Source organism: Notolepis coatsorum (genome assembly GCF_963971535.1).
Source record: "Notolepis coatsorum genome assembly, chromosome: 13".
NCBI classification, from domain to species: domain Eukaryota; kingdom Metazoa; phylum Chordata; class Actinopteri; order Aulopiformes; family Paralepididae; genus Notolepis; species Notolepis coatsorum.
This window is the reverse complement of record NC_140177.1, coordinates 125,372,481-125,394,286: the sequence shown is the minus strand read 5'-3', so window position 1 is coordinate 125,394,286 and position 21,806 is coordinate 125,372,481. Positions and strand designations below refer to the sequence as shown.

Here is a 21,806-nt window from a genome sequence, read left to right as displayed (position 1 = left end):
TTAAGGTTAGGCATGGTTAAGGTTAAGGTTGGGCATTGTTTCGGAGTTGGTTAAGGTTAGAACGGTTAAGTTTAGGTGCTGTTAAGGAGCTGGTTAAGGTTAGAGTTTGTCTTAGAGACAGCCTATTTCCGCACTGCCGCTCTCCCGCGTTGCCGCGGTCACATGGTCAAATTGTCACATTCTTGCACTCTATGCTTGTCATTAAGCAACACGCTTCCAGTCCTGATATCTTCACCGTATAGCTTCCAGTCCTGATATCTTCACCGTACAGCTTCCAGTCCTGATATCTTCACCGTACAGCTTCCAGTCCTGATATCTTCACCGTACAGCTTCCAGTTCTGATATCTTCACTGTACAGCTTCCAGTCCTGATATCTTCACCATACAGCTTCCAGTCCTGATATCTTCACCGTACAGCTTCCTCCTCCTGATATCTTCACCGTACAGCTTCCAGTCCTATCTTCACCGTACAGCTTCCAGTCCTGATATCTTCACCGTACAGCTTCCAGTCCTGATATCTTCACCGTACAGATTCCAGTCCTGATATCTTCACCGTACAGCTTCCAGTCCTGATATCTTCACTGTACAGCTTCCAGTCCTGATATCTTCACCGTACAGCTTCCAGTCCTGATATCTTCACCATACAGCTTCCAGTCCTGATATCTTCACCGTACAGCTTCCAGTCCTGATATCCTCACCGTACAGCTTCCAGTCCTGATATCTTCACCGTACAGCTTCCAGTCCTGATATCTTCACCGTACAGCTTCCAGTCCTGATATCTTCACTGTACAGCTTCCAGTCCTGATATCTTCACCGTACAGCTTCCAGTCCTGATATCTTCACCGTACAGCTTCCAGTCCTGATATCTTCACCGTACAGCTTCCAGTCCTGATATCTTCACCGTACAGCTTCCTCCTCCTGATATCTTCACCGTACAGCTTCCTCCTCCTGATATCTTCACCATACAGCTTCCAGTCCTGATATCTTCACTGGACAGCTTCCAGTCCTGATATCTTTACCGTACAGCTTCCAGTCCTGATATCTTCACCGTACAGCTTCCAGTCCTGATATCTTCACTGTATAGCTTCCTCCTCCTGATATCTTTACCGTACAGCTTCCAGTCCTGATATCTTTACCGTACAGCTTCCAGTCCTGATATCTTCACCGTACAGCTTCCAGTCCTGATATCTTCACCGTACAGCTTCCAGTCCTGATATCTTCACTGTAGGGATGTCCCGATCGCCTTTTATTGCTTCCGATCCGATCCCGATCATGTGATTTTAAATATCTATCGATCCGATCGTTTCCGATCCGATCTTTCACATTAGTAATCAATTTTGACGCATTTGTCAGAAACTGGCAGAGCGAGACAAGCCCATCTGTTGCCTATAATAGTCCGGGGCGCGAGAGCGGAGGCTTTTGTTATTACATTCACCCTGAGAAATGTGCTTCTGCTTTATATGAGAAATATTAAAAGTTTCAATATATGTTTGCACATTAGTATACATTCAGTGTTCGACTTACGTAATGGTCCATTCTGGTCTGAAACGCCGACGATAATCCTCAGTCACGTAACGTTATCCTCCAGGTGAAAAGTTAAGTCTGAAAACTTCGCCTCCAGCCTGTCCTTGCAAACATTGCAACTGGCTTGACTTTCTATTTTAAAATGCTTAGTTCCAAACCTCTGACATTAAGTCTAGCTGCTCAAGTCAGTGGATATTAACCGTGTTTCGGGAGCGACGTGTTGTACTGTTGTTGTTGTGATGTGGTCGAGCGTGTAGCGTCTAAATTAAAGGGGTGTTTGTTGCAACGGTGAAAATTAAAGGGGAATGTGTTTGGTGTGGACAATTATTCTGCTCTGTGTGACAATAAATACATTAATGATGATATATTATATGTAATTTAAAACCAAAACTAAGGCCTCCGTATGAGTTTAAGACGTGGACATGGTCATGTTTGTTGAATAAAATTTTTCTTTTTTTGACTGCCGATTTTTATTATTATTTTTTCCCGATCCCCGAGCCTCTGAAAAGCACGTGATCGACGCCGATTCCGATCACGTGATCGGATCGGGACATCCCTACTTCACTGTATAGCTTCCTCCTCCTGATATCTTCACCGTACAGCTTCCAGTCCTGATATCTTCACCGTACAGCTTCCAGTCCTGATATCTTCACTGTACAGCTTCCAGTAGGGCTGGGCGATATGGAAAAAAATCATATCGTGATAACGATATGATAATGTTATCATATTTCTCGATATTGATAATTATCGAAATTGTTATAAGTATAAAGAAAAACAAAATTTTTTAATTTTTTTTTAAACAGATGTATGTTTATTTTGCAGCAATTATTTGTCATTGCCGCCATCTTTAGTGTTACATCCCCTCACACTCCAGTTCTCAGGCTGCAGCTGGTTTAAAAGCGAAAGTAAACCGGCTTCTCTGCTGGCTGTGGCTCCAGGGGAGTTGAACAGTTCTGGCTCTGCTAGTTTATTTTCGATCTTTTGGCGCTTTTTTGGTGGACACGTGACTCGTGACTGGAGTCTAGTTCTGCTACCACACATAGCCTACTGTGTACAGACTGTTTCAAACTGTATTTTAAATTAGAAAGCAAACAAAATAAATGGACAAGAGAAAAATAGATCTCAATTTGGTCATTAGTCATTTGGACAAGCAAAGCAATTACTTTAAAGTGGAGATGAAGCAGTGAGCAATGTGATCCTAGTTTGTTTGTTGTGTACCTTGTGTAAGACAGGGTTCTATAATCAAATGTGAAATCTATCTTATTTGTCTGAAAAATATAATATAATATCCCTGTTTTCAACATGGGCGCCGCCATTTTGTTGCTGACGTCATGCTGGGGGTTGGGTGTATACACTCTGGTTAGCTGCCTATATTGAATGGGTCAGTCAGCAAATAAAATGTTGCCTACAAAACAACGGGACCGCGGTGGTTCTGTTTGTATTGCTCCTGGCTGTTCAAACTAATTTTACCATGTGAGAGAGAGGAAAGTTGGTTAATTTCCACAAACTACCAGTGAAAAAAACAGTGTTGTTTACATGTTGGCTCGGGCTGGCTGCACTCAGGCGGCGCGACCAGCCTGTTGGACAGGGAAGGAGGATCTGCAGCGAACACTTCATTGCCTCGGATTATGTTGTTGGGGTGGGATGTTTGTCCAGAAGACCACTAATCAGCTGAAGCCGGACGCGGTTCCCTCGGTCTTCGACAGACAGACCGGCGTTAGCTCTCGGGAGCGATCGCTAGCTAGTTGGCACCAGCCGGGGCCCGGCGTTAGCTCTCGCTAGCTAGCGTTAGCAACCGGAGCGTCGCGGAGCATTCAGCCTGCTGGCTACCTAGACCCACTTCAACCAGCGTCGCGGAGCATTCAGCCTGCTGGCTACCTAGACCCACTTCAACCAGCGTCGCGGAGCATTCAGCCTGCTGGCTACACAAGCTGTGTAGCCAGCAGGCTGAATGCTCCGCGACGCTCCGGTTGCTAACGCTAGCTAGCGAGAGCTAACGCCGGGCCCCGGCTGGTGCCAACTAGATAGCGATCGCTCCCGAGAGCTAACGCCGGTCTGTCTGTCGAAGACCGAGGGAACCGCGTCCGGCTTCAGCTGATTAGTGGTCTTCTGGACAAACATCCCACCCCAACAACATAATCCGAGGCAATGAAGTGTTCGCTGCAGATCCTCCTTCCCTGTCCAACAGGCTGGTCGCGCCGCCTGAGTGCAGCCAGCCCGAGCCAACATGTAAACAACACTGTTTTTTTCACTGGTAGTTTGTGGAAATTAACCAACTTTCCTCTCTCTCACATGGTAAAATTAGTTTGAACAGCCAGGAGCAATACAAACAGAACCACCGCGGTCCCGTTGTTTTGTAGGCAACATTTTATTTGCTGACTGACCCATTCAATATAGGCAGCTAACCAGAGTGTATACACCCAACCCCCAGCATGACGTCAGCAACAAAATGGCCGCGCCCATAATGCTAAATGCTTCAGAAATGTACACAACAAATCGTTTTTTCTTAGAAACTGCTTATTTTTATAACGTGACTTCTTCTGTGGCTTATCTAAATACTAATGTGATGCTATGAATATGTATTTATCGCACTGCTTCATTTCCACTTTAAGTTGCAGGCAAGAAAGACAAGTCTGTCCACTTTAAAACTGCCCTGTTGCAGGTCACAAAAAAAAAATAAAAAAAAAACGATTTTTCGATTTTCTTTTTATTCGATATCTATTATTAAAATATATCTCGATATTTATCGTTATATCGCCCAGCCCTAGCTTCCAGTCTTGATATCTTCACCGTACAGATTCCAGTCCTGATATCTTCACCGTACAGCTTCCAGTCCTGATATCTTCACTGTATAGCTTCCAGTCCTGATATCTTCACCGTACAGCTTCCAGTCCTGATATCTTCACCGCACAGCTTCCAGTCCTGATATCTTCACCGCACAGCTTCCAGTCCTGATATCTTCACCGTACAGCTCAGGGTTTCCGTTAGAAAAAATTGTTGCCGGCCTCAGTGTCCGGTAGATTTCAATCTACCGGTCAAATGAGAGAAATTCCGGTCAGTTTATTGAGCTTAAAAACAATTGATAGGCAAAAGAATGACAACAAAACAAAAGAATGACATCATCAAGGCATGTAGATTTATAATATTTTTACTTAAAACTAGGCTACTTTTGCATATATAGTCATATTCCAAATAAAATAAGTCCCGAGACTCCGTGCTGCTGCCGACTTTAAATCAAATAGGTGTCTGTGGGCAGTCTGTTATAATCACATTTTTATGAGCTAACGAATTCCGTTATATTGGACATTTGTATTAATTATATCAAGCGAAGAACTGAGAAATTTGGCAGAGAGAGACGGCAACATTGTGGGTTTGCGTGACGACTCTGTCTCTCTCCACCTCCCAACGACTTATTTGCGAGAGTATGTCGATGCAGAGCAGCAGATTCAGCTGTTTTTGGCTCTTTTCTGGCTCTATCTGGGGACCGCACAGCAGCGCCCCCCACCCAACAGGTGAATTGCCAATGGCTGAATTGGAGTACTGCACTGTGCTGCACTGTGCTGCTGCTGCTCCGGCTCTGCAGCTTCACATGCATTCGCAAACTCTGCACTAAGCTCTCGCTGACAACGTCGGTGTCATTATTAGAAGCAACGATGAAACAAATGTAATTGTTTCGTTCATCGCATAGGCTATTTAATTTTAGCCTATTTTAATACAATTCAAATAATCAAATTGTGCTTAGAAGGAATTCCAACAGATTTTGCCGGTCAAATACCGGTAATTACCGGCTAACGGAAACGCTGGTACAGCTTCCTCCTCCTGATATCTTCACCGTACAGCTTCCTCCTCCTGATATCTTCACTGTATAGCTTCCAGTCCTGATATCTTCACCATATAGCTTCCAGTCCTGATATCTTCACTGTATAGCTTCCAGTCCTGATATCTTCACCATATAGCTTACAGTCCTGATATCTTCACCGTGTGTTACCTCTTAACACTTTGAGAGCCAGCCGTGTTTTCCTTTTTACCCCCTTGAATGCCCAAATCCACTCCAATGTTAACGTTAATATCGCCTAATCTATGTTTTAAATTATGGCTATGTGTCTAATCTGCCCGTCGCTTATCAAAGACTCATTTTCCAGTCAACATTGTCAAAGCAGATTGTTTTTTTATAGCTTCATTTCAGTTTGATAGCATTTTGAAAATCACTAGTTTTCGCGGAACACATTCTATGATAATCGTCTTTTACTGGAATATTCTAGAACGTTGTCATTTGTCGGCCTATGAATAGTTTTCAAATAAACGCTAGATAATCGATAGTATATGTGTGCGCACGCACGCTCGTGCCGCGCGCTGATAATCGCTGCTCTTATTTCCTGATGGCTTTTACAGTCAAAACAGCCATATCACATATAGGGGAAACGCTTATATATCCGTGAAAACTAGTCTGATTATCCTAAGACTGTTAACATAGATTCCTTACCTGAGATCAGATGGTATCCAAATGGTTTATTCCAATTTCCGATCGCCATTCGAAAAAATCGCTCATTTGATTGATCCATCGTGTATACAGTAAAACACATATTCGCCACGGCACCAAGGCTCCAGAATGAACTCTGGTAGACCCCGGTTACATCAGTGAGAAGTAAAATGTGGAGTCAGAAATCCTTTCTCCCATTCACTTTCATTGAGTCCAATCCAAAAGGGTGATTTACCATTTGGGAGACGATAGGGGGCGCTTTTTTCACATCTGAGCGCCTGGGGTGACTGGATCTCCAACGGTAGGCTCGCTTGATGCAATATGATTTCAGATCGCTAATATAAAATAAAAACAAGAGTATTCTCGTGATGGGCATTCAACCCGCGGGGGGTAAACCCGAGAAATCTCGGGCGTGGCATCCAAAGTGTTAAGACTCGTCCCGGGGGAGGTTTAATTGCCTTGTTATCCATTGGGCTTCTTAATATAGCCGTCTCTTTTCTCCCTGCCTCCTCTGTCTCCTCCTGCAGCCCATAAAGAACGCTCCAGCGGGGAAGAAGTACGTGCGCTGCCCCTGCAACTGTCTCCTCATCTGCAAGGTCACCTCCCAGAGGATCGCCTGTCCTCGGCCATACTGGTGAGGCTGTGTGTGAGTGTGTGGAGGAGGAGGAGGAGGAGTTGAGTTGAGTTGTTTATTTTATCTCGAACAATCAACTATATAAAAAAAGGATAAACTAAAGAAAAAAATTTAAAAGTAAATCTTACATTCTTCATTAAATGATAAACAAATGAGTTTGAGAAGGAGCAGAAGGAAGCAAATGCTTATCTAGTCCTGCCCCTTCCTCACAATATCATACATCAAATAAAATCTCTTACAAACCTAAAATAACAAACAAAATAAACATCAATAAAAAAAAAAAAATTTGTAGAAATAAAAAGAATATATAAAATAAAAATTTTAGAGCTCGTTTTTGTACTCATCAATATTTTTTAACTGTACAATGTTCTTGCTCATTTTAGTTTCTTCATCTAAGGCAGCGATTCCACAGGATTACACCACAAAGTGAAATACACAAACCTTTAAGTAGTGCGGACATAGGGTTGTTTTAAATTATAATTCCTTCTTAAATCATATTTTCCATCTCGATCGTAATATTTTTTTTTTATTATTACCTGGCAGTACATTATTTCTTGCTTTGAACATAATTTGTGCAGTTCAAAATTTCACTATGGGGAGGAGGAGTAGGAGAAATGGAGCAATGGCAAGGTAACGGCAGACGCTTCCCCACGTTGAGGCGTTGCCCCTGAGGATAGGTTTCCCCACGTCGACGCGTTGCCCCTGAGGATAGGTTTGATAACAGCTGTGAGAGAGGACCTGTGGGAGGGAAAGGGTCTCATTAAAACCCATCATCCACGCGTTTCGTCTGGCATGCGCTCTCCACTGTGATCGCTGTGTCTGGCATGCGCTCTCCACTGTGATCGGTAGGGTTGGGCATCGTTTGGATTTGAACGATTCCTGTTTTAAACTATTCTCGATTCCGATTCTTTGAGGTGCAGGTCAGCTTATTTCGCAGGAGTTTTTTTTTTTTTTTTTTTTTTTGAAAAATCTTTAATTCCCAACCCTAGTGATCGGTGTGTCTGGGCAGGTGCCGGTTTGTAAGGAAGTAAGTAAGGCTTTATTTGTATAGCACCCTTCCCAGTACAAAGAGTGCTTCACAAGTTTAAAAACTAAGAAAATTAACAAGGCAATTCATAAAAAAAACATCCAATGTAAATGCAGTGTAAAAACAGTGCTTCACCAGTTTAAAAAACAAAGAACAGGTCAATTTATAAAAAAACATACAATATAAAAACAGTTATGGAAAAAACAGAAGAAACTAAATCAGTACAGTACGTGGCCAAACGCCAACCTAAACAGGTGGGTTTATAGCTGCCCCTTGAACGAGTCCACAGAGGGGGAGGCTCTAGAGACCTGAGAGCCTCTTGTGTTCCATCAGGCAGGTCCTGTTTATATTTAGGGATTGGAGAGAGAGCGAGAGAGCGAGAGACTCTCTGATCATTTAACCGTGTTGATGGGAGACGGGTCACATGGGTAACGTCATTCCAACAAAAGTCACGCATTATTCTATTAGAATTATTCTGTCAGCCTTTTGGTGAATGAGGGTCATTTATTAGCTTATTATACAACTCTTACCTGTCGGATGCAAAGACATTAAAAGAACACGGCAACATTTTATTAAATGGGAAATTGTCTTACCGTCTTCTCCAGAGAGAGACAAGAAGATCGATACCAGTTTCCTCTCTGTGCGTTCAGTAGGCTGCATGTTAGCCTAGCTTAGCACAATGAATGGAAGCGGACAGTGCCGGTTAGCCTAGGCATTGTCCAACTAACGCCTCTCCCGAAGGCTAACCGGCACTGTCCGCCACAGCGTGTCTCTTCTCTTAAACCTTTGTGATTCTGCCTAAAGCCAAGTGTGTTTCACTCTTATTTCATTGGTTGGAGGAGGGTGGTAACTTATGGGTAGGGAAGGTTGAATGCTTGGAGAGAACAGGTAAGTTTTGAGTCGGAATTTAAATGTGGAGAGTGAGGGAGAGTCTCTGATGGTCTGAGGGAGGGTGTTCCAGAGTCGGGGTGCAGCACGTGAGAAAGCCCGATCACCAAAACGTTTGAGTTTGGATGATGAGGGAAGCAGTGGAAGACGACCGGAGGGAACGGGTGGGGCGGTAAGGGAGATGGAGGTCAGTCAGGTAGGGGGGGGGGGGGGGCAGGCTATGGAGGGCTTTGAAGTTGAGGAGGAGTAGTTTGAAATGTATGCGTTCCTTAATCGGGAGCCACTGGAGAGAGTTGAGGACAGGAGTGATGTGGTCACAGGACCGTACAGTAGACATCCACACTACACAACTGATTCTACTCTGGGTATTCAGTAGGTGGTGTCGGAGAGGCAACTACCCATAGTAGTAGCTCAAATTGAGTCAATTGTTGTTGTTTTTTCTGGTAAATGAATCTACTAATCGATAAAATAATTGACAGATTAATCAATGTGACGTTCAATCATCAATCAAACTTTATTACATACCTAGCGTCCAGATTAAAAAAAAAGAAAAGAAAAAAAACACACAGAATAGATGACGTACAAACACAATAAAAGATGAAGGTTTAAACACTCTGCGTTAATGGAGCTCATAACCTAAAAATAATTGTATTCCTGAATACAAATATTAATATCTTTAATAAAAAGATGTGTCAATCTCATTATCTGTGCTTTCCTGAATACATACTCATCCTTACTACTCATTGGCATGTCTTTCCAGAAAAGACACCATTTAATAGAAAAAAGAAAAGTAAATAATATTTGTCAGCAACAGTGTCATGTTATATATTTAATTGCTACAATCGGATAGTGAAGAATATCCGATGATAATAACATGTTTTCAAAGTCATCTAACGATGACTGGTATCTATGGTGGTATTAAGTACTCATATCGGTACTTGTTATTGGCAAGTACCCAAATGTAGGTACTAGTACTTGACTTGACGTGTGTGTAGTATAGAGTGGTGTACAATATGCTCTGAACAGGGACATCTGTACACAGACTAAACATACGTGAGAGACCGTCTGCTTGTGTATACGTCATGCTGCATTGCCTATACATATTATCATCATTTGTTCTGTAATAAAATGTCCACGTCACATATTCACACACAGACGGCGGAGGCAACCATGCAAGGTGCCAACCTGCTCATCAGGAGCGGTTGGGGTTAAGTGTCTTGCTCAAGGACACTTCGACACTGCCCGGGAGGAGCGGGAATATAACCGGGAACGTCCGGATTACCAGATGACTGCTCTACCTCCTGAGCCACTGTCGCCCCACAAAAAGATTATTATCAGACCATTTGAAATCAGGACTTTTTAGACACTTCATCCATATAGATATATCTATACTTTTGACGGTATGCTGGCTAGAGCTATGGGCCTGTACTTATCTAGGGTGCCAACTTTACTAGCTTTGTCCTTTGTCCTAACTGGCACTCATAGAACAGACAATATTGAGTCTAGTAACGATCCATGAATCATAAAGCCAGTAAAATAGCGGAGAAGTGCTATCCTCGGACTGGCACATTGAAGCTGTTCAGCGGTAACATGATCTAGAGTCCGCTTGCTTTATCAGACGGCTCGTTTACAGCTTGCTACCTCGTGTGACGTAATCATCATTGAGTCGTTACTCTCGATGTTATCCGCCTCGTTCAAATCACCAGGGGCGTGCGCAGACCATTTGGGGGGCAGTGGCTCAAGCCCCCCCCCCCCCCCCCCCCCCCCCCTTCTGCCCTATCTGTGCACGCCCCTGCAAATCGCATCGTTGAGACGTTGTTTCCTCATAGCCCGTTTAGCAGTTTACCAGTGGAGAAGAAGGGTCTGGTAGAGGCTATTAGTACTGAGGACTGTAGGGGAGAAAAACATTCTGGGGTTGTTAGTATTCCTCTCACAGTCATCACGGGCAGTACTAATGCTGCATTCATCACAGTACTAATGCTGCATTCATCACAGTACTAATGCTGCATTCACCAGACAGGCAGTGCTAATGCTACATTCACCACAGTACTAATGCTGCATTCACCACAGAGGCAGTGATAATGCTACATTCATCACAGTACTAATGCTGCATTCATCACAGTACTAATGCTGCATTCACCAGACAGTACTAATGCTGCATTCATCACAGTACTAATGCTGCATTCACCAGACAGGCAGTGCTAATGCTACATTCATCACAGTACTAATGCTGCATTCATCAGACAGTACTAATGCTGCATTCATCAGACAGTACTAATGCTGCATTCATCACAGTACTGCTGCATTCATCAGACAGTACTAATGCTGCATTCATCAGACAGTACTAATGCTGCATTCATCACAGTACTGCTGCATTCATCAGACAGTACTAATGCTGCATTCATCAGACAGTACTAATGCTGCATTCATCACAGTACTATTGCTGCATTCATCACAGTACTAAAGCAGCATTCATCACAGTACTAAAGCAGCATTCATCACCGTACTAATGCTGCATTCATCAGACAGTACTAATGCTGCATTCATCAGACAGTACTAATGCTGCATTCATCAGACAGTCACAGTACTAATGCTGCATTCATCACAGTAAAGACGGTACTAATGCTGCATTCATCAGATGGTACTAATTAGGGCTGAACGAATCGATTTTAAATTGAAATCGCGATTTGAAATGATGCAATTAGCAAATCACAAAAAAAGAAAGAGAAATCGCAATTTATTTTTTCTTTTTAAATAGGAAGTCCCATTGAGATACAAGATCTCCTTTGCAAGTTGTTGTTATTGTTGTAGGAATGGTTTGGGAGAGGGAGGTAAGGGGTTTTAGATTGTGTGTTGTGAAGTTTAGACTTCAGAGAGGGAGAGTAAAGTACAGAAAAAAAGGTACCGTTGGGTACCAGTATCGATTCCCAGGTAAAAACTTAAATGTTCAGGCTCGGTGTCCCGAACAGACCCACCGCGTAGGCCAGATGCAAGCCGCATTTTACAATAAACCTCTGTGGGGCTGCTTAAAAAAAACATTATAATCTCAAATTTAATCGCAATATCTGTCAGAAAAATCGCAATTAGATTATTTCCCAAAATCGTGCAGCCCTAGTACTAATGCTGCATTCATCAGACCGTACTAATGCTGCATTCATCACTACTAATGCTGCATTCATCAGACAGTACTAATGCTGCATTCATCACAGTACTAATGCTGCATTCATCAGACAGTACTAATGCTGCATTCATCAGACAGTACTAATGCTGCATTCATCACAGTACTAATGCTGCATTCATCACAGTACTAATGCTGCATTCATCACTACTAATGCTGCATTCATCAGACAGTACTAATGCTGCATTCATCACAGTACTAATGCTGCATTCATCACAGTACTAATGCTGCATTCATCACAGTACTAATGCTGCATTCATCACAGTACTAATGCTGCATTCATCACCGTACTAATGCGGATAGACGAGTTTCCGACCCAAATTAAATGTTGGCACCCGAATTGTGAGGTCATGCCCTTTTTATAGTAGTAGTATTATAGTAGTGTCTCCATTTGCTGATTGAGCCACAAGCTGAACTAAAGGTGGACAGAAAGCTATGCTTTTTGGTAGAAGGCAGTAGAGAGAGAGTGTTATTTATCTTACTGATCAGTAGCGGCCAGAAAAACTAACCTTTTTACTGTCTTATAGCACTCTTCCTACTATACTAATATCTCTTTACTATTATGCACTCAACACTGCAGCACCCACGTTTCAGCACTGTTTTTTTTTAACATCGTTACTCAGCTGTTTTTTTTTATTTATTTTTTTGTCTTTTTCCCCCTCCATTTTCCTCCGATTTTCTCCCATCCCAATGTTAGTCGTATGCCAATCCCCAGTCCCTTCCTGGTCGCTGCGCACTTACCCCCCACAGTCAGATCATCTGGGAGAGTGGAGGCTACCACGTGCTTCCTCCGACACACGTCCAGCCAATCACCGCTTCTTTTCACCTGGCAGCGCGGATTCTCATTGAGAGGGCGTAGCGTGTGGGAGGACCACACTATCCCCCTCACGTCCAATCCGCGCTTAGCAGGCGCCCCGACCGAACTGTAGGAGTCGCTGTTTACAACGACCCGGACCCACCCCGCCAGCTTCTCCCACCCTCTGATACAGCCAATTGTATCAGTGCAGACGGCCAGCCAAGCTGGTGACAACCCCGGAGCTGTGAGCTGGATTCGAACAGGCAAATCCAGCTCAGCTCCGGGGCTGGTGACGAACGCAATCTCCGCTCGGCCACCTAACCGCCTGCGTTACTCAGCTGTTTTAAGAGTTGTACCCTTCCTGCTGACTTGTCGTACAGAACTTGTAAGTCGCTTTGGATAAAGCGCTCAGCCAAATGACTAAATGTAGTAGTTTCTGTGTTTTTATTATTGTGTAACAGTGTTTCTTGAGGAGCACATGCATGGGTTTTCGAGGCAGAGGACAGTGCCATTACAAACACCTGCTGAAGGGGGTGATGGTTGACCAATAGGAGCACCAGGCCCTCTTCCAACAGCCAGTGAGCCAGACTACATGTAAACTAGGGATGCACCAATCCGACTTTTTCAGTCCCGATACCGATACCTGGGCTTTGGGTATCTGCCGATACCGAGTACCGATCCGATATCCATTGTTCAATTAATAAACTGTATGCCTCACTGTGTGGAAGAGACTGGGATCATTCTTTTGTGCAAGGCAACATCAGGCTTGACTTAAAACATTACTTTCATAACTTAGTGAAACAAAATGTAACAAATTAACACATAGATATAAATATACTCAATTGTTATTTCTTATTATATTATATTATTATTATTTTTTTATACAGATACCTGATCCAGCTATTTTAGTCATATCGGGGCCGATATCAATATCCGAACTTGTGCATCCATAATGTAAACCGGTGCATAATGACTTTCAGGCTAAGTGTGTGTGTCTGTGTGTGTCCCCACCCAGTAAGAGGATAATCAACCTGGGCCCAGTCCACCCAGGTCCTGCCAGTCCGGACCCCCAGCCGGCAGGAGCGAGGGTCTCCTGTGGACACTGCAGCAACACCTTTCTGGTAGGACCCTCTCGTCTCTGGAAAACCACAATAACACTCATATTTTATGTCTGTGCCTCTAGACTGGTGCTTCTCAACCTTTCATGTGTCGAGGACCCCCACATTGCACGTTAAGGCTGTGGCCCCTCATTGGTTATGATTTTGTGTCTGGGGGGACCCCCCCCCCCCCCCCATCTGAGAAGATTTGGGATATGATTAACCCTTTACTATCGCACTACAGATGGTTAACCGTCTGTAGTGTGATAACAAGCAGGCAGAAAAGTGGCAATTTTTTAACTTGAACTTGAGGACTGCATACTCTTTTTTGCAAACCAAAACAACATACTTTATACTTATAGCACATGCATGAACCTGGCCTTTTTGGATAGAAAAAAATCACTTTTAGTGCTAGTGTTAGGTCTGAACTTGAGTTGTAAAAAAAACTTGTTACTAAAGTTTTTCTGTAGTAGTTAGTAGTCCAGAGGTAGTATTTCCCCATAAGGTGGTATGGCTTACAAATCCACACAGAGCTATAGCCTGAAGCCTTATGACATAAAGATCCATTCAGAAATGAGTGATTATGAGTGATTTTGGTAAACTGTGTAGACTTCAATTCATTCTGCTGTTTTTTATCGATTCCTGTTTTCGTGTTTCTTCGTGTTTTTAGTTTTTTTTATTTAGATCCCCATGTGGGGTATCATTGGAAAGCCACACTCATTGGTTACAACGATGCACAATCATTTTCGAGATCGGATCTAGATTGACGGAACTGTTGCAGCCTGAGTCGGGAGTGGTATTTTGCGCAATACCGTGTACTCTGCAGATTTGTATTTAGTCAGATTTTGTCGCTATCGATAGGCAACAAATAAGCCTTCAATTCGATATATATATTGTATTACAAAATATGCACACCCGAGCCATAAAGTGCCGTTTGCAAAAATCCGAAAAATTTCCCATATGAGGGACGCCTATTCTTTAATTGGAGCCGAAGAGTGCTTCCGCGTTTTCCCTGATTGGCTGCGACACGCCCCGCGGCAGCGCGGCAGCCCTCTGCCGCGGAGCGGAGCGGCAGAGCTTGCGGCATTATGTAGCCGTAATCCCCGATGTTTTTCCATCGACGCTTAGCTCAACTGGTACGCCACCGTGCTGTGGAGCCTGCCGTGCGGTTGGTCACAAGTTCGAATCACTTCAATTTTTTTTCTTTCTTTTTTACGTTTATCATCTCTCGCTATAAACGTGCATTCTTCCGCTGGTTAAGTTTAGGCATTCTTTCGTAGTTGGTTAAGGTTAGGGTTAAGTTACGGTTAGGGTTAAGGATAGGCATTATTTCGGAGTTGGTTAAAGTGGAGATGAAGCAGTGAGCAATGTGATCCTAGTTTGTTTGTTGTGTACCTTGTGTAAGACAGGGTTCTATAATCAAATGTGAAATCTATCTTATTTGTCTGAAAAATATAATATAATATCCCTGTTTTCAACATGGGCGCCGCCATTTTGTTGCTGACGTCATGCTGGGGGTTGGGTGTATACACTCTGGTTAGCTGCCTATATTGAATGGGTCAGTCAGCAAATAAAATGTTGCCTACAAAACAACGGGACCGCGGTGGTTCTGTTTGTATTGCTCCTGGCTGTTCAAACAAATTTTACCATGTGAGAGAGAGGAAAGTTGGTTAATTTCCACAAACTACCAGTGAAAAAAACAGTGTTGTTGGCATGTTGGCTCGGGCTGGCTGCACTCAGGCGGCGCGACCAGCCTGTTGGACAGGGAAGGAGGATCTGCAGCGAACACTTCATTGCCTCGGATTATGTTGTTGGGGTGGGATGTTTGTCCAGAAGACCACTAATCAGCTGAAGCCGGACGCGGTTCCCTCGGTCTTCGACAGACAGACCGGCGTTCTCCGATTGGGCGTCATGGCCAATCGGAGAAACGCGACGCACTCTTCGGCTGGGATAAATATAGACTTATGAGGGACGTTGCAGCTTAAGAGGTTCCTTCTGTAGTGTGGTAGTGAAAGGGTTAAGTCCAGAATTCCATAGCTGTTGACAATGTAGCTGAGGAGCCAACCGTGGAGTGAAAACTATGATCAGAATAGTCACTTATATATTCATGTCTTTGGGATAACTTCTAGCTAATTAAATAGTGAGACTTTTATTTATTTTTTATTGGGAAATTAAAGCGACCCCCTGAAACCCCCTCAATGACCCCTGGGGGTCCCCTGGCCCCCACATTGAGAACCACTGGTCTAGAGTGCCTCTCTCCTCTTTTACATTCAGCCGGTGTTCCCTCCCAACCCTACACAGAAATCAAGGGGCACAGACAGTGTAACGCCTGGAAGATTACTTTGTTGGCCTTGTCACTTCAATAGCTTTGCGTAGTTGTACTCAGGATAATTTTTTTATACACCAATGTTGATCATCCCAGCACTGTTTGAATATGTCTCTTCCTCAAATAAATGGAGCTGCCTGTTCTGTCACTTGATGGACTCTGCCAAGGACCTGCGACTCCCAAAACTAGTTTCCTAGATCAAAGTCAACTCCCAGGTTGCTGCTTCCCGGCTGTATATATATATATATACTTAGCTTCATATCACAGCTGTATATGTACCTCACTTCATATCACAGCTGTATATGTACTTAGCTTCATATCACAGCTGTATATGTACCTAGCTTCATATCACAGCTGTATATGTACCTAGCTTCATATCACAGCGGTATATGTACCGCTACATTTTGCTAGCTTCATATCACAGCTGTATATGTACCGCTACACTTTGCTAGCTTCATATCACAGCTGTATATGTACCGCTACACTTTGCTAGCTTCATATCACAGCTGTATATGTCAGGGATGTGATTTCTCCGGTTTAAAACGGAATTCCGTTTTTTCTGACCTAAAATAGTGACTCACGTGAATCATGCAGCTATTTGCTGTTTTCTGAAAGGCGGCCATTACTCTCTAGCTCTACACGAGAGTAAGCTTGACTCTACAACACTAACCTGCGGAAACTTTTCCGAGACAGTAAGTTCATTTGACTTATTCTAGTCTAAAGAAACATATATATTACTATTGCTATTGATAATTCTAGGTAACATGACGAATGCGTTTGTTAATCAGAACGTTATTACGCGACAACCACTGTATGTATTAGGGATGTGCATCTCCTCACTGAGGCCGATGCGATGCGCATCTCGATACGGTGCCAACGATACGATACATTAACGATACATTTGAAGCACCGGGCGATGCGATGCGATATGATTCACCCCCTGTTGAGATACGATACGATTCGATACGATTTGATTCAACATAATGCGATTCGGGGCGATACGATGCGATTCAACACGATGCAAAATAATGATACAATTTTATGGTATGACAGAGGATTTGGTTGTATTCCTTATATGCAGCTTATATTATTATTAAAAATAAAAGAATCTGCTGTAAGACAATTTATATAAAAACTCTTGGGTGCCTAAGAAGACTTTTGCATAAACTGTCTTTTCTTTTTTTCTTTTTTTTATATATTTTTTTTTTATTATTGCAAAACAAAAAATTATTAAAAGTCAGTACTCAACACACAATGCATAATGAAACTTTCAGTAAAGGTGGTTAAAATATATGCAAGTACAGAAACAGGATAAAACAAAAATAGTCTATAATAACATTTTAACCGTATACAGTGTATATCCAGCGAAATTACAATTATATAAATGTTAGTATATAATATACCCCTAATACCTATTTTCTAAAACCCTACACACATATGCTCCAGCTCAAACCCCCCCCTCCCGGACCCCCTCTTGGATAGTACCTCCATTATCCCTCACTCCTAACCAGACACTACCATTATAAGCTAGCTTTTATTCTCTCCACCACTTCTAACCACATTGACATTTTGGATTCATTGAGCCCCAGAATTCTTGCTGTAGATATTTCTTGATATATCACATCGAGATATGTAAGAAACCACACTTTTCGGCACATTTTTTCCGGTTGAAACCAACGTGATGCGATCAGTTTTTTAGCTACTGTGATACCCGATAAAACCAATCTTTTTAGTTGTGGATTCACTGCAAACTCAAAAACATCATTCAATAGTAATACCGCGGGGTGTACAGGTATATTCCAAAATACGAGTATTGATAATTGTTGGGACACATCTTTCCAGAATGCCTTAACTGGTGGGCAGTCCCAATACATGTGCATAAATGTTCCTTCGTCCCCATTTGTACATTGGGAGCATTTGGAGTCTTGTATAAGCCCCATTTTGCACAGCCTTATAGAAGTCAAGTATGTCCTGTGAATATAGTTCAGATTGATTTGTTGATGATCCGGGTTCCTTGATGTAAGTCGGACATTTGCCCAGGCTCCTTGCCAATCAAAGTCATATTCCAGGTCTGGTATATCCCTCCTCCAGACAGTGTCTAGTTGAAGGGTTTCATACGAGGACGTTAGTAATTGATAATAAAAACCTGATACAAAACCTCCCAATGTATCTCTTTCATAGAAAAATGTGTGGTATCTGTGGTGTTCAATTGGTATGAGTAATGGAACACCGTGAGATCTCATACAAAGTCGTAACTGTATGTAAAAAAGCCATGTGGACTCGGTGAGGTTAAACTTTATGCATATTTCGACATAACTACAGAGGCCCTTGTTATTAAAAATATCCCCTAATGAGTGTATGCCTTTCTCTTCCCATATAGGGAATCTTATAGGTCGTTTTCCCATTAAGAGTGCATTGTTATTGAATATGGGAGTGTGATTATGCCATTCTTGAGGGTTAGGATATTTCTTTTGTGTTTCCCGCCATGTTCTGATAGCATGGGTAATTATTGGGCCAAATTCTCGCTCACAATGCTTGATTGAAAGTTTAGTGTGTGCTATGTCTTTCAGTCTCTGTGGGGCTACCATGTTTTCTTCTAATTCTCTCCAAGATACCAAAGCCTGGGGGTCAAACCATATCTTCAATGGTCTTAATGTGAAGGCTTTAAAATATTGTAAAAAATCTGGGACTGCCATGCCACCGTCTGCTTTATTTCTCTGTGCGGTGGATCTTTTTATGCGAGGTGGTTTGTTATTCCAAATAAATTTGTATGTGGAGGTTTGTAATCTTTTCCAGTAGCCCTCTGGAGGAGGTAACGGAAGCATTGAGCTGAAGAAATTGATTCTTGGTAATACATCCATCTTAACTATTGATACCCTTGCCTGTACTGAGTTTTTAAGTTTTGCCCACCTGTCCAGGTCGTCTTTGATTTTGTTCTGTATTTTTGTGTAATTGTGCTTCACCGTTTGTCTTATGGTGGGAAATATTTCCACACCCAAGCATCTGAAATGTTTGACCATGGGTATCGCACCTGGGAGGGTTGTGTCTTTTTTTGCACTGGTGTTAAGAGGAAGAAAAGCCGACTTAGGCCAATTTATTTTAAATCCCGATAAATCACCAAAGTTTTCTATCAACTTGAGTATATGCGGCAATGTGTTGTTGGGGTTTTGCATGAACAATATTACGTCGTCCGCATATAAACTAATTTTATGATGTGTGCCCTTGATTACTATTGGTTCTATGTGTTGGGATTGTCTTATAAATTGTGCTAAAGGTTCTAATGATAGATCGAATAGTCCGGGACTAAGAGGGCAACCCTGTCTGGCTGAGCGTGATACCGGAAAGATATCGGAGATGAATGTGCCTGTTGTAATCCTGGCCGATGGGTCCTTGTATAGTACTTTAATCATATCAATGAATCCTTTTCCTAACCCCATCCTTTCTAATACTGCCCATAGAAACGACCATTCCAACCTGTCAAATGCTTTCATAGCATCCAGGGATAGTATCGCCTTAGGTGTGGTGTCCTCTTTGTCTGCATCTAGTACGTGCAGTATTCGCCTTATGTTATCATTGATCAGGCGACCTTTTATGAAGCCTGTTTGGTCCGGATGAACTAAAGACGTCATATGCTTTTGCAATCTGATGGCTAATATCTTAGAGTACAGTTTGACATCGGTTCCGAGGAGGCTTAAAGGACGGTAACTACCGCACTCAGTGGGGTCTTTGTCTTTTTTGTGAAGAACTGAAATGAGTGCGATATTTTGGTGTTTATGGAAGCTTCCCTCTTTGACTGAGTATAAGATCATATTTAGTAATAAGGGTCCAAATATGTCCCAGCAAGAAATGTACATTTCTGATGGGATACCGTCAATTCCCGGAGCCTTGCCGTTTTTCATTCCGGATATGGCCTTCTTGAGTTCTTCTAATGTGATCGGTACTTCTAACTGTTTAGCGTCGTCTTCCGTAAGTTTAGGGAGAGTAATTTGATTAAGATATGTGTCTAATTTGTCTTGATCAAAGGTCGTTTCTGAATTATATAAATCGGAGTAGAATTCTTTGAATGTATCGTTCATTATTTTGGGTTCTGTTACTAGAGCTTGTTGTTTCCTAATGGCGGTTATATCTGCAAATTTTGCATTAATTCAGAACATCAGAAAAAAGTACCGTGAAGGAAAAAGCAGACGATTTTGAGAAGATAATAGCAAAAACATCCATCGGATCCCTCACTGCTCCAATAACATCAACTGACACAAGCAGTTCAATTACACAACCCGACTTCAACTCTCTGACTATCCTGATAAAAGAACAGATGGTCGCTTTCAAAGCACACGTAAAAGAACAGATGGTCGCTTTCAAAGCACACGTTGAACACATCGATACTAAATTCGAAGAGGTTATGAGAGCGGGCGCTTTACAGTCCATGCGAATCACGACAGTGGAGAATACGGTGACAGAAATTACACGGGCAGTCAAGGCGAACGAAGGTGGCATGACAGAGATGGGAAAAGAGATGGAAAGAGTGAAAGAAGAATATCGGAGGGAAATACAAGGGCTTAAAAACGAAGCGACGGAGAGGCTACTAGAAACCCAACGCTACCACAGGCGGAATAACATCCGCATTGTAGGGCTTGATGAAGCAGTAAACTGCGAAGATCCCAACTTTCCAACAGTGTTATCAACGATTTTGGGTAACATCGATCCAAACACAGTGCCAGAAGTGGACCAAGTTTACAGAATCGGTTCTCGGGGGCAAAGAATCAACGGGCCAAGAGTCATCATTGTCACCCTGCGGAAGACTACAACAAGGGATGACATCATCAAATTTGCTCGCAACCAACGTGGGAATCTGAATTATGGTGGTAAACCAATATTTATCTACGAAGATTTGAGCAAAGATGCCATCATCCGACGTCTACCATACAAGGAGGTGATGCAAAAGCTGTTCAAAGCCGGTTACAAGCCAAGGCTATCATACCCGGCGCTGTTATCATTCTTGGGCAGTGACGGCCGCAGGTCAGGTATATACACACCTATTGAAGCTGAGGATTTTCTGAATCGAAATGGAGCAAATAACCCAAGGCAGGACGAAAATGCCGGAAACAGATAAGCCTCTTTCTCAATGTATACCAGTGTTAGAATGACTTTATTGTGTTCATCAAGGTAGCAGACGATATGCAAGCCGTCTATAACAATGTGTACTGTGTATAATACGATTCATAATACATTATAATTTCAGTCTCTGGTCTCTGAGGAGACAAATACATATCATTGCAAAAAGATCTATCTGGAATATTCTGGGTTTATCGCTCAAATGCCCTGGGTCTCTTAGATCATTCTGGAACATAAAATAGTCTAGGCACTAGTATACTCTACAACCTTCTAGAATATAAGGCACCATGACAACGAAGCCTACAACTCTAACAATAAACATCCGGTGTGTATACACATAGCAGATAATAAATTAAATGAAGTTCAATCAGTCCTTAATAATATTTTAAAAATTAACCACACTTAAACGTATGAACACTACAAGGTTATTCTAACAATTTAAGTAATCACTCCATTGAAGGCACATTGAAGCTCTAAAAGGCGCTGCTTTTCTATCTTATCTAATCTGTTAATTCGGTTCTAGTGGCTTCTCCACGTTGATAATTATTCTATCTCTCATTCCTTATCTATATCTTTCCATTGATTTTTATTTTATTTAATTTTTTCTTCTCATTACTCTATATTTTTTTAAATATATTTTAACTTACATTGTTCTTTTCCAATGTTCTTCACATTAAGGTGTCAATATTGCTCTACAATCTTTTCCTTTTTTCCTTTTTTCCACACGTTAGTAGAGGGTTCAAAT

General features: G+C 42.4%; 1 protein-coding gene across 1 annotated transcript in view; it reads left to right on the top strand.

Annotated features, from left to right (window-relative positions):
- pip4p1a (phosphatidylinositol-4,5-bisphosphate 4-phosphatase 1a) overlaps window positions 1-21,806 on the top strand; it is a 112,635-nt gene that overhangs the window by 17,565 nt on the left and 73,264 nt on the right. Inside the window, exons 3-4 of the mRNA XM_084326900.1 lie at window positions 6,531-6,637; window positions 13,542-13,647. Of these exons, the coding sequence (XP_084183026.1) occupies window positions 6,531-6,637; window positions 13,542-13,647 (213 nt within the window). The remainder of the gene's footprint in view (window positions 1-6,530; window positions 6,638-13,541; window positions 13,648-21,806) is intronic.